Source organism: Nomascus leucogenys, chromosome 5 (genome assembly GCF_006542625.1).
Source record: "Nomascus leucogenys isolate Asia chromosome 5, Asia_NLE_v1, whole genome shotgun sequence".
In the NCBI taxonomy this organism is placed as follows: domain Eukaryota; kingdom Metazoa; phylum Chordata; class Mammalia; order Primates; family Hylobatidae; genus Nomascus; species Nomascus leucogenys.
In genome coordinates, this window is record NC_044385.1 from 136,963,426 (window position 1) to 136,977,217 (window position 13,792).

The 13,792-nt window shown below is 46.3% G+C and overlaps 1 protein-coding gene across 5 annotated transcripts in view; it reads right to left on the minus strand.

Annotated features, from left to right (window-relative positions):
• Window positions 1-13,792, minus strand: part of CARS2 (cysteinyl-tRNA synthetase 2, mitochondrial) — a 64,248-nt gene that overhangs the window by 43,907 nt on the left and 6,549 nt on the right. For all 5 annotated transcript variants that reach the window (XR_004030211.1, XM_030813687.1, XM_030813688.1 and 2 more), the window contains exons 4-5: window positions 2,347-2,418; window positions 2,122-2,227 (exon numbers count right to left, since the gene is read on the minus strand). Coding sequence is in view for 4 of the 5 variants with exons in the window: in XM_030813687.1 (XP_030669547.1) it covers window positions 2,122-2,227; window positions 2,347-2,418 (178 nt within the window). In the remaining variant the exon portion in view is untranslated. The remainder of the gene's footprint in view (window positions 1-2,121; window positions 2,228-2,346; window positions 2,419-13,792) is intronic.

Genomic DNA, 13,792 nt, shown 5'->3' on the forward strand with positions numbered 1-13,792 from the left:
AATTTATGATCTAGATGGGGACAAAATATGAATACATTAAAAAGCAAACTATGGCATTGCAGAACTGGCTGCCAAAAGCTACAGCAGAGATACCAAGGCTGAGAAAGTAAGTTCACTTTCAACTGTGCTGGGTGAAGGAGAACTTCATGCAGAGATGAGGCTGTGGTCAGGGTTTGCGGCCAGGATGGGTGGGATTTAGTTCAGATTTATGGCGATGCTTCATCACCAAAGCAGCAAAACAGCAGGACGCCAGCCTTGCCTGGGGGCCACCAGACAAAGATTAGCATCTGCAAACCAACGAAACCACCTGCAGTGAGCAACATGCAAATCTAAACACAGACTGCTCCACAGGAAGACTGACCTGTCAGTCTTGAAAGAGTCTACGTGTGCTTACTCAGAAAAAATGAAAAAAAAAAAAAGAGAGAGAGAAAAGAAAAAAGAAAGAGGAGGGGAAAAAGTGAGGAGACTAAACCAACAAATGCACACGCAGCACATGCCCTGGAGGCAAGTGAGTATATTTAATACGGAGAGGACACGCGAAGCTAGCCAGAAATTCTTCATCGTCTTAGGTCTGACCATGACATCTGGACTCCTTTTATGCAGAGATGCATGTTGAAGTATCATGGCTGACGCGACAGAATATCTGCAACTCACGCTTTTTTTTTTTGAGATAAGGTCTCGCTCTGTCTCCCAGGCTGGTGTGCAGTGGGACAATCATGGTTCACTGCAGCCTCGAATTTCCTGGGCTCAATCTATCCTCTCACCTCAGCCTCCTGAGTAGCTGAGACTACAGGAGCACGCCACCATGTCTAGCTAATTTTTATTTTATTTTTGTAGAGAAGGGGTCACTCCATGCTGCCCAGGCTGGTCCTGAACTCCTAGACTCGAGTGATCCACCTGCCTCTGCCTCCCAAAGTGCTGGGATTATAGGTATCAGCCACCACACCCAGCCCTGCAACTCACTTTTTTATTTTTATTTGTTGAGATAGTCTTGCAATGTCACCTGGGCTGGAGTGCAATGGTGTGATCTCGGCTCACTGCAAACTATGCCTTCTGGGTTCAAGCAATTCTCATGCCTCAGCCTCCAGAATAGCTGGGACCACAGGCATGTGATACCAGGCCTGGCTGATTTTTTGTCATCTTAGTAGAAACAAGGTTTTAACATTTTGCCCAGGCTGGTCTCAAATTCTTGGCCTCAAGTGATCCACCCGCCTCCACCTCCCAAAGTACTGGGATTACAGGCGTCAGCCACCACGCCTGGCCCTGCAACTCACTTTTTTTTTGGGGGGGGAGGATGGGGGGACAGAGTCTTGCTCTGTCACCAGGCTGGAGTGCAGTGGCGTGATCTTGGCTCACTGCAACCTCCGACTCCCGCAACTCACTCTTAATGGCCTGTGAAAAAACGATAGCCAAACAGATGGGGGTGACCTGGGCTGACTTTTAATAAGAAGAGAGCAGGTCTCTGGAGATACTGTGTTTGTCCCTAACTTTTTGTTAGGAAAATATCTAAACAAAGATGAAATAACACCACAATGAACACCTGTACACCTACCACCTAGATTCCATGACTGTTACCAAGACTAGCTGTCCAGATGTTCCCCTCTCCCTGTGACTGGAAAAGATTTTTAGAAAGAACTAATTCAACCATTTCGCAAAGAGACACAATATTGTAGACAACCCCACAACAGCTTTGCTGTTGGAATCCTATCAAGACAGACAGTAAATTTTAGTGTGTTCCTGCAACTCATAAATACATCCAGTTTCTCCAAATCCCAGTAACGTTTTAGTTTTAAGAACATAAACCGGCTGGGCACAGTGGCTCATGCCTGTAATCCCAGCACTTTGGGAGGCTGAGGCAGGTGGATCACAAGGTCAGGAGTTCGAGACTAGCTTGGCTAACATGGTGAAACCTCATCTCTACTAAAAATACAAAAAAAAAAAAAATTTGTAGCCAGGCATGGTGGCACGCACCTGTAGTCCCAGCTATTCAGGAGGCTGAGTCGAGAGAATCGCTTGAACCAGGGAGGCAGAGGTTGCAGTGAGCTGAGATCGCACCACTGCACTCCAGCCTAGGGTGACAGAGTAAGACTCCATCTCAAAAAAAAAGAACATAAACCCTACCTTTTGCCGTTGAATAAGCGTGCCCACGAGCAATGATTCCTTCAATGAAAGAAATTATCTGAGGAATATTTTCGGTTACCCTCAGGTACACTGTGGGTGGGAGAACCTGCAAGGAAGTGGAGACGTAAGCGTGTTTCCCTTGGAGAAGTACAGGTCAGCCAGCACCAGCTGTCACTGCTCACGCCTGTCACCCACATGGCAGGAACAACCAGCCCCACACTTTACCTTCAGGGCTGCCATGTCCTGCTTGAAGTCTTCCTCATAAAGACTGGCGAGGGAAGCGGGGGAAATATTCATCTGCAGAAGGATTAGATGTGCACATTAATGAGTCTGGGGCATTCGCAACAGAACCACCCAGCCACAAGAAAGCCCACGTGCACAACACGACAGCAAACGTACCCCCGCCACCTCCGGTGCCTCGGCCTCAGTTTGCCCCTGCCCACTCACCAAAGCGGGGGCACTCATTTTAGGTACTGAACTTTTACTAGTAGCTTAGCTAGAAAAAAAGGCTTATTGACCTTGTCTTCTGGTTAGAGAAGCAATAATGTCACAATTTCCATTATATAGTAAAAACCAAACCAGCTGGGTGCAGCGGCTCACGCCTGTAATCCCAACACTTTGGGAGGCCAAGATGAGAGGATCGTTTGAGCCCATGAGGTTGAAGCTGCAAACAGCCATGATCGTGCCACTGCAATCCCATCCTTGGCAACAGAGCGAGACACCGTCTCCGAAACAAAAATAAAAATAAAGTAAAATAAAAAACAAAACATACCAAGGATCCTCCACTTTTCTAAGACAAGGGCAAAATCATCCTAGTCTAGTCTGTATGATAAGAAACTAGGTTCCTATCTTATCCCTTAATCCTCAGGAGAAAAAAAAATAGTCAAAAATATACTAAAGAGGAGGCTGGGTGTTGTGGGTCATGCCTATAAATCCCAACACTTTGGGAGACTAAGGCAGGTGGATGACATGAGGCCGGGAGTTTGAGACCAGCCTGGCCAACATGGTGAAACCCTGTCTCTACTTAAAATACAAAGGTTAGCCAGGCATGGTGTTGCACACCTGTAATCCCAGCAACTCAGGTGGCTGAGGCAGGAGAATCGCTTGAACTCAGGAGGCGAAGGTTGCAGTCAGCCAAGAAGGTGCCACTGCACTCCAGCCTGGGCGACAGAGCAAGACTCTGTTCCAAAAAAAGAAAAAGATTAAAAAGGAACCTCTAAAGAAATATTTTGAAAGTAATTTAACACACTACAACTGGGATTTAATGGAGTACTCATTCCCTCAGGTCCCATGGCTGGGTTTCTGGAGATAGACCACCAAAACAGTCCAATCAATTCAGAATGTGGGGGCCTTGGGGGCAGGCATCTGCAGCCCCTGCCACGTTATCCAAGGAGGCTAGGACACAAGACTAGGTTCGCTCATGTTATTTCATAATTTCAATGAAAAACTCTACATGAACAGATGCACAAGACGCTGTGAAGCTCTGGAATGGAGCCAGGCATCATAACTGCTGGTCCTGCTCAAGTGGCCCTTGGGCCTCCCAAGCCCAGCACCTGCCACCTGCTAGTCTCCCCGAGCTGCTCCACACAGCCTCGGGAACGAAGTCTCCCCATTTCACAGGTGAAGGAATTACCACTCCAGAATACTGAGAAACTTTCTCAAGTGCAACGCCACACGTGGGGCCAGGTCCCAACCATGTGACCCTGAGACCCAGGGCTCTGAATGGCATAGTCAACAGAGAAAGCCCCACCAAAGAATACTCACTGAAGAAAGCAAGCTGGTGAACTATGTATTGCTACCCAGGTGTTGTTTAAGCTTTGGGGTCTTGGGCAAATCAATAATCAAACCTCTTGGCCTTCAGTTACTTTACAGCATGGAGATATTCTACCTAATAATCCCTTAGACTGCTAGAAGAACCACTGTGTATATACGGGCAGGACAGCTTTGTAAAAGAAAACATTACATAAATATCACATTAAAGAGAGAAAATACGCAGCACCTAGCACATAGCTGGTACTCCAAAACACTTCAGCCCTTCTCCTGCTGTACAGCTTTGTGGCAAAGCAGACCTTTACAACAATAAATCAGTTAATGTATGTCTATCCGGGGGAGAAAAGACCAAAGGAAAAAGCCCAAAAGTACTGTGTCTTCTTGCCACTTCAGAAGTCTCAAATTCCACCCAATTTTGGGCCTAAAGATCAGTGGGGTGGCCGGGTGCGGTGGCTCACACCTGTAATCCCCGCACTTTGGGAGGCCGAGGTGGGCAGATCACGAGGTTAGGAGATCGAGACCATCCTGGCTAACATGGTGAAACCCCGTTGCTACTGAAAATACAAAAAATCAGCTGAGCGTGGTGGCAGGTGCCTGTAATCCCAGCTACTCGGGAGGCTGAGGCAGGAGAATCGCTTGAACCCAGGAAGTGGAGGTTGCAGTGAGCCAACACTGCCCCACTGCACTCCAGACTGGGCAACAGAGTGAGACCCTGTCTCAACAAAATAAAAAATAAAATAATAAAGATCAGCAGGTTGCTTAATCTATATTTTTCTGCAGAGGTAATTTATTGCCAGGAGAAGTCAAATGGCATAAAGGGGTGCCCAGACTTGGCTTTCCTCCCAGAAGGAAAATACTGTGACCAGTTTTCCCACAAGCATGAACGTGGTCATATATATATATTTGCGTCTTTTTCTTGGAATCCCCAAATGCAGCCCATTCCACACGCTGCTCTGTGCTGCTGGCTTCTCTCCCTCGCAGCACACAGAAGCCTGGGGGTCTGTCATGCTGGACACACTAAGCTGCCTCGCTCCTTCCAAGGTGGCCTCTACTCCCCCTTCCAGATGTGTCGCTACGTGCTTACCCGGTCCTGTCCCGATGCACATCCCATCCTCACCACTACAAACACAACTGTGCACAGGTCACTTCACAGCAGCCCAAGTGTGCTTGTGAGCTACACTCCTAGGTGGGAGACAGAGGGCACAGGCTCATGGACTTGGCCGCTCCTGTGAGCTGCCTTCCAGGAAAGCTGTGCCAGCTACACCCGACCAGCAACACCTGGAGGTGTCTGTCTTCCTCTGCCCTCACCTGCAGGGTCAGCCAATTTTCACATGGTGTCAGTGTGACAGCTGACAAGTGCTTTGCTCTTTAAGCTTTTACCTCTTTTATTTTGAGTAAATCTGAACATCTCACATGTTTGGGAACTATCTGCATTAAATGACCTGTAGTTATCCACGCCTGTGTTTCTATTGAGTGGTATAGGTCTTTTTCTTATTGGATGTTAGGAATTCTTCTTTTTTTTTTTTTTTTTGAGACGGAGTCTTTCTCTGTCCCCCAGGCTGGAGTGCGGTGGCGCGATCTCGGCTCACGGCAACCTCCACCTCCTGGGTTCACGCCATTCTCCTGCCTCAGCCTCCCGAGTAGCTGGGACCACAGGTGCCCGCCAACACGCCCGGCTACTTTTTTTGTATTTTTTAGTAGAGACGGGGTTTCACCGTGTTAGCCAGGATGGTCTCGATCTCCTGACCTCGTGATCCACCCGCCTCGGCCTCCCAAAGTGCTGGGATTACAGGCTTGAGCCACCGCGCCCGGCCATTTTTTTTTTTTTTTTTGAGACAGTTTTGTTCTTGCTGGCCACGCTGGAGTGCAATGGCACGATCTCAGCTCACTGCAACCTCCGCCTCCCGGGCTCAAGCGATTCTCCTTTCTCAGCCTCCCAAGTAGCTGGGACTATAGGCACATGCCACCATGCCCAGCTAATTTTTGTATTTTTAGTAAAGACGGGGTTTTGCCATATTGGCCAGGCTCGTCTCGAACTCCTGACCTCAGGTGATCCACCTTCTTCGGCCTCCCAAAGTGCTGGGATTACAGGTGTGAGTCACCGTGCCAGGCTGGAAGTATTTTTATATTAAAGAAATTAACCTTTTATCGCTGATATAATTTCCATTTTTCCAGTTTTTCAGCTTTATGGTTGTTTCATGAAATGTAAAAACTGTCGTTTTTATACTTAGCAATCTTTCATATTTCTGAATCTTTTCTCGTAAATGGCTTCTGGATTTGGAAACAAACTTACAAAGCCTTCCCCAATATGAAGCTATCAAATTTGCCTTGGGGTCTCTTTTATATTTAAATCTCTGACCTGCCTTGAATGTGGCTGTGAGGCCTCTATCCATCTCTGGCTTATGTTTTTCTCCAGATGACCCCTAGCTGCCAACACTCTATGAAATAATCCACCTCCCACCACCACTGATTTGAAATGCCATCTTTTACCATAAAACAAACTCCCAATAATTATCGGGGCTGTTTCTGGACTTTTTGGTGTATTCCATCATCTGTTTATGCATGCTCTGTACCCGTGTTTAATTTCTGCAGGCTTTAAAGCCACAGATAACAGATCAGTGGATGCTTGGGCACCGGGGGTTAGGGGGCGCAGGGAGGAATCACGAGGGGCACAGACACAGGGGTGACGGATGCATCCACAGGGGCACCCCTAGGCCAACATTTGGCAAACTGCACCTTACTGAATAATACATGCAATCTGCTGTAGGTCAATCCTGCCACATAAAGCTGTGCAGGAAAAAAAAAAAAAAAAATATAATATATATATATATATATACACACACACACACACATATATATATGAAAACAAAAACCTTCTATAGCTTTTAAAATGTTTTCATATTTGGGGGCCAGGCACAGCAGCTCACGCCTGTAATCCCAACACTTTGGGAGGCCGAGGTGAGTGGATCACCTAAGGCCGGGAGTTCGAGATCAGCCTGGCCAACACGGAGAAACCCTGTTTCTACTAAAAATACAAAAAATTAGCCGGGCGTGGTCGCACATGCCTGTAATCCTGGTTACTCGGGAGGCTGAGGCAGGAGAATCACATGAACCCGGGAGGCGGAGGTTGCGGTGAGCTGAGATTGTGCCATTGCACTCCAGCCTGGACAATCAGAGCAAAACTCTGCCTCAAAAAATAAATAAATAAATAAATAAATAAATAAATAAATAAATAAATAAATAAAATAAAAGTTTTCGTATTTGATAGGCTAGTCCCTCTCAATATTCGTCTTTTATAGACTTTTCCTATTCTTCTTTTTTTTTTTTTTTTATTTTTTTTTTGCTGTTCTATACGAACTTTAGAATTAATTTATCTAGACCGGCCTGAGCAACCTGGTGAAACCCTGTCCCTACAAAAAATACAAAACAATTAGGCAGGCATGGTGGCACACACCTGTAGTCCCAACTACTTGGGAGGCTGAGGCAGGAGGACCACTTAAGCCTGGGAGACGGAGGCTGCAATGGGCCAAGATTGTGCCACCACACTCCAGCTTGGGCAACAGAGTGAAACTCTGTCTCAAAAAAGGAATTAATTGGCTGGGCATGGTGGCTAACACCTGTAATGCCAGCACTTTGGGAGGACAAGGTGGGCAGATCATGAGGTCAGGAGTTCGAGACCAGCCTGACCAACATGGTGAAACCCCGTCTCTACTAAAAAATACAAAAAATTAGCCAGGTGTGGTGGCAGGCGCCTGTGATCCCAGCCACTTGGGAGGCCGAGGCAGGAGAATGGCTTGAACCCGGGAGGCGGAGGTTGCAGTGGGCCGAGATTGTGCCATTGCACTCCAGCCTGGGCGACAGAGCAAGACTCCATCTCAAAAAAAAAAAAAGAAGAATTAATTTATCTAGTTCAGAAGGAGACAATCATATGTACATATAAACACACAAGCACACACACTTTAAAGGCTCATCAGGTAGAATACACCCCAAATACCCAAAACTCCCTTCTCTGCACGTGGCTGCCCCAGCACCAGTGGCCCAGTCCTAGAGGATGTGGCTCACAAATGCTACAATGACAAGGAGTTGTAAATGGAATACCCAGCTACTGCTGCTGGTGCTGGGGAGAGGAAACTCATATTCTTTTTTTTTTTTTTTTTTTTTTTTGAGACAGAGGCTTGCTCTGTCGCCCAGGCTGGAGTGCAGTGGTGCAATCTCGGCTCACTGCAAGCTCGGCCTCCCGGGTTCACGCCATTCTCCTGCCTCAGCCTCCCGAGTAGCTGGGACTACAGGCGCCCGCCACCACGCCCGGCTAATTTTTTGTATTTTTAGTACAGACGGGGTTTCACCGTGTTAGCCAGGATGGTCTTGCTCTCCTGACCTCGTGATCTGCCCACTTTGGTCTCCTAAAGTGCTGGGATTACAGGTGTGAGCCACCACGCCCAGCTGGCAACTCATATTCTAAAAGTCAAACTGCTTGCTACATTTAACCTGAAACATATGATCATTCCTCATACCGGGGTAGTGCTGCTCTCTCACTGCCATAAAACAAATAGACGACGTTGAAAGGCACTAAAATGGGGTCCTAGTCCTATTTCGGATTATCTCAGGTAGCTCTAAGGATCGTAAATCATTTTAAGTTAGCTCTCTCTCCAGGACAGGAGCCCGCTGGCTGGGCCCTGTGTCCAGCCCTTCCTGAACATTTCACCTTCTTCCAGAAAGCCAGGGTGATGCAGGCCAGTGTCCTGGCACACAAAAAGAGAAACTTTGACTTGAATCACTTGGAGACATATATAATAATTTTTCGGGTTTTTTTTTTTGTTTTTTGAGATGGAGTTTCACTCTTGTTGCCCAGGCTGGAGTACAATGGTGCGATCTCAGCTCACCGCAACCTCCGCCTCCAGGGTTTAAGTGATTTTCTTGCCTCAGCTCCCAAGTAGCTGGGATTACAGGCATGCGCCACCATGCCCAGCTAATTCTGTATTTTTAGTAGAGACAGGGTTTCTCTATGGTGGTCAGGCTGGTCTCAAACTCCCGACCTCAGGTGATCCTCCCACCTTGGCCTCCCAAAGTGCTGGGATTACAGGTATGAGCCACCGCACCCGGCCTAATGATTTTTCTTAATATAAAACGTTACTGGCTGAGCGCGGTAGCTCACGCCTGTAATCCTATCACTTGGAAGGCTGAGGCAGCTGGATCACCTGAGGTCAGGAGTTTTGAGACCAGCCTGGCCAACATGGTGAAACCCCATCTCTACTAAAAATACAAAAATTAGCTGGGCATAGTGGTGTATGCCTGTAGTCCCAGGTACTCAGGAGGCTGAGGCAGGAGAATCGCTTGGGCCTGGGAGGCAGAGGTTGCGGTGGGCTGAGATCGCACCATTGCACTCCAGCCTGGGTAACAGAGTGAGACCCTATCGCAAAAGTAAATAAATAATAAAAAATTATACAATTTTTAAAAAATATAGTACAAATACTTATAGAGCATTTACATGGTATTAGTTATTACAAGTAATCTAGATATGATTTAAAGTATATGGGAAGATGTGCATAGATTAACTGCAAATATATTTTAAATCAGGGACTCGAGCATCCAAGGATTTTGATATGTGGGGAGGGGGTCCTGGAACCAAAACAAAAGCATATATATTCAGAAGATAGATAGTGAGGAGAGTGTACATGCAATGTGACATTATTCAGCCATAAAAAGGAAGGAACTTCTGGCACAGGCTGCAGGTGGATGAACCTTGAGGACATTACGCGCCATTTAATGCTGTAAATGTACTTAATGCCACTGAATTGCACATTTAAAAATGTTTAAAATCGTAAATTTATATTATAAAAAAGGTAAAGAAGAAAAATAAAAGTTTTAATTTTACCTTCAAAAAGTTTACATTGGATAAAAAGAATTACCTTTTTTTTTAAAATTATACTTTAAGTTCTGGGATAGATGTACAGAAAATGCAGGTTTGTTACATAGGTATCCACGTGCCATGGTGGTTTGCTGCACTCATCAACCCGTCATCTACATTAGATATTTCTCCTAACGCTATCCCTCCCTTAGCCCCCCATCTCCTGACAGGTGCCGGGTGTGTGATGTTCCCCTCCTTGTGTCCATGTGTTCTCATTGTTAAACTCCCACTTATGAATGAGAACCATGCGGTGTTTGGTTTTCTGTTCCTGTGTTAGTTTGCTGAGAATGATGGTTTCCAGCTTCACCCATGTCCCTGCAGAGGATATGAACCCATCCTTTTTTATGGCTGCATAGTATTCCATGTGCCACATTTTCTTCATCCAGTCTATCATTGATGGGCATCTGGGTTGGTTCCAAGTCTTTGCTATTGTGGACAGTGCTGCAATAAACATACGTGTGTATGTGTCTTTATAGTAGAATGATTTATAATCCTTTGGGTATATCCAGTAATGGGATTGCTGGGTTAAATGGCATTTCTGGTTCTAGATCCTTGAGGAATCACCACACTGTCTTCCACAATGGTTGAACTAATTTACACTCCCACCAACAGTGTAAAAGTGTTCCTATCTCTCCACATCCTCGCCAGCATCTGTTGTTTCCTAACTTTTTAATGAAGACGATTCTAACTAGCATAAGATGTTATCTCACTGTGGTTTTGATTTGCATTTCTTAAAAGAATTACCTTTTCACTAAATACTAAAAAACAGATGTTTTCATAACTATGGGTTTCAGATACATGTTTTGTTACATTGAAGTCAGACATTATTTTGAGGAAAGAAACTTCTCAATACCATCTTAGGATCTTGCTGTGTACCAAGTATGGGAATTCTCTGGTTCAAAAATTAAATACTCTCTACAGTTAGAATGTTTACACCAATTCTACCAAGTTTTTCATATTCTAATAATAACACTTTTTAAAAAGTTAACAACCAATCCCTCCTCGTGGCATCTGTGAAATTAACTCTTGCTTCTTCCTCCCTTTACCACGCTGGCCACCTCCTTCTTCCTGCAGTTCTCTCCTCCCTGGACTCGGGGCTCTTGTCCCACTTCTCTGATGGCAACGTTCCTGCCCCACCTTCCCCATCGCCCCCATGACACCCTCTGAGTACACTGTGTCCTCACCTCTCCTCCCATCCCCCACGGGGCTCCCTCCACTACTCAGCCAGTGTCTCAGCCTCTACCAGCTCCCTGCCACCAGGACACAGGGACTGACACAATTCTTTCCGATCTTGAAGATTCATGAGAGGCACGAAGCTACCAAGTGCCTTCATTTCAGGCTCTGGCTGCCCCGACGGCAGATGAAAGCCCTGAACCACTGACCTTCCTTCTTTACCAGCGTGGCATTTCCAAACACCACCTCTGCTGAGGGTTACCTGGTGACTATGCATTCACACACAGCCTTAGACATCACGCACCTGCCTTCTAAATCCTGCCTCTTATAGGCTGGGGGTAAGGATGTGAAGAAATACTTTTAAAGTGGGAGGCAATTTCCAGCACTGCCAATCTCTCAATGATCTGACTCTCAGTTGCAAGATATCAAATAAACTGTTCCCCCTTTGACCTAGCAATTCCGCTTTGGAAATTAATTAACTTTTTATTTAGAGACAGAGTCTCACCCTGTGGCCCAGGCTGGAGTGCAGTGGCACGATCTCAGCTCACTGCAACCTCCACCTCCCGGGTTCAAGCGATTCTCGTGTCTCAGCCTCTCGAGTAGCTGGGATTACAGGTGCACACCTCCATACCCAGCTAATTTTTTGTGTCTAAGTAGACACAGGGTTTTGCCATGTTGGCCAGACTGGTCTCAAATTCCTGGGCTTAAGTGATCCAGCCTCCCAAAGTACTGGGATTACAGGCGTGAGCCACTGCACCCAGCCACAGGAAATATATTTACAAGTAAACAAAACAAAAGCATATATGTTCATTGCAGCACTCTTTTTAACAGCCAGAAGCAACACAAACAGCAACTGGGAAAAGGCTAGAACTGCTAAACAGCCCCATGCGGTGGGAGACTACCCAGTTATGAGAAAGACAAATCAATGGAAAATAGGAAGACAGCGACCTCAGTGAAAATGTTCCTCAAGGACCTTACACCATTCCTTTGACTCATGCCTAAAAGACAAGAGAAGGGCTCTGTTCACTCAAGAAATGACAAAGTTCAGCCTCTTTTCAGATAAACGCCCCAGCCCAAAGGCGGCCTCTGACTTCCAATCCAAATCTTTAGTCACTAGTTCCACCCCATTTCACAAAAGGAAGACGCGTGGGTGTGACGGGAGGTTAAAGAGGAAGGGAAGCCACAATGACAGACAAATGCTATAATTCAAATCTCACTGACTTAAAAAGTATGTGTATGTATACGTTTTTTTCCAAAAAAGAAATCCAGGCCGGGCGTGGTGGCTCACACCTGTAATCCTAGCACTTTGGGAGGCCGAGGAGGGCAGATTACCTGAGATCAGGAGTTCGAGACCAGCCTGGCCAACATGGTGAAACCCTGTCTCTACTAAAAATACAAAAATTAGCCAGGCATGGTGGTGGGTGTCTGTAAATCCCAGCTACTCAGGAGGCTGAGGCAGGAGAACTGCCTGACCCCGGGATGTGGAGGTTGCAGTGAGCGAGGACAGCACCACTGCACTCCAGCCTGTGCGACAAGAGTGAAATTCTGTCTCAAAAACAAAGAAATCCAGCAAGTTTTTTTTTAAAACGCACCAGAAGCACTGCTATGGTTTGAATGTTTGTCCCCTCCAAAACTCATGTTGAGATTTATTTGCCCTTGTAACAGTATTAAGAGGTGACAACTTGAAGAGGTAATTAGGCCGTGAGGGCCCCACCCTCTTGGGTGGGCTTCATGCCTTCTTAAAAGGGCTTTCTGGCCAGGTGCAGTGGCTCACACCTGTAATCCTAGCACTTTGGGAGGCCGAGGCAGGAGGACTGCTTGAGCTCAGGAGTTTGAGATCAGTCTGGGCAACACAGTGAAACCTCATCTCTACTAAAAATAGAAAAAAAAAAATTAGTCATGTGTGGTGGTGCACAGCTGAGTCCCAGCTACCAGGAGGGCTGAGGTGGGAGAATAGCTTGAGCCCAGGAGATCAAGGCTGCACTGAACTAGGACCACACCACTGCACACCAGCCTAGGCGACACAGTGTGACCCTGTCTCCAAAAAAAAAAAAAAAAAAACACCAAAGGAGGGGTGGGGGCAGGGGGCTTTTGGCAGGGGTTGTTCTTTCTCTCCCCTTGACCTCTTGCCCTCCACCATGGGATGATGCAGTAAGAGGGCCCTTGCCAGATGCTGGCACCTTGATCTTGGTCTTCCAGCCTCCAGCATAGTGAGCAAATACATTTCTATTCATTATAAATTACCCAATCTGTGGTGTTCTGTTATAGCAGCACAAAACAAACTAAGACAAACACCATCTAATTAGCCAGACTTCAGAAAAGCACATTAGAGAATGAAACGGAAAAATATGCTCTTGGAGTGTCAAACTGCCAAACAGCAGCCCACCACTGGACAATCCACAGGTGGTCTCCACAAAAAGCAGAGAGAACAGGGGTGGAACAGGTGCTGACCATGCACACCGGTGACAGGTGCATGGGTTCATATGCTCTTCTCTCTACTTCATATATGTTAGAACATTTCCACTGTAACACATGCTGGTAAAAGCAGTGGTAACTGGCAAAGGTATCACAAGACTACACCTCGTCTACATCAAAATTAGGTCAGCTTTACTTAAATTCCTTCATCAGATTCAGGAAAAGGAAATAGCCAGTCATCCTAACACACAAATGAATAGACTGTCTTGTATGCTAAACCACAGTGAATTGTGAAAATGGGCAAAAATGTCCAGAGAGAATGGTGATTAGAGGAAGCATCTGCAATGCAGAAAGCCGACACAAGACAGCACGTGGGGCAAAGAGTGACAGCGTTTCATCAGAATG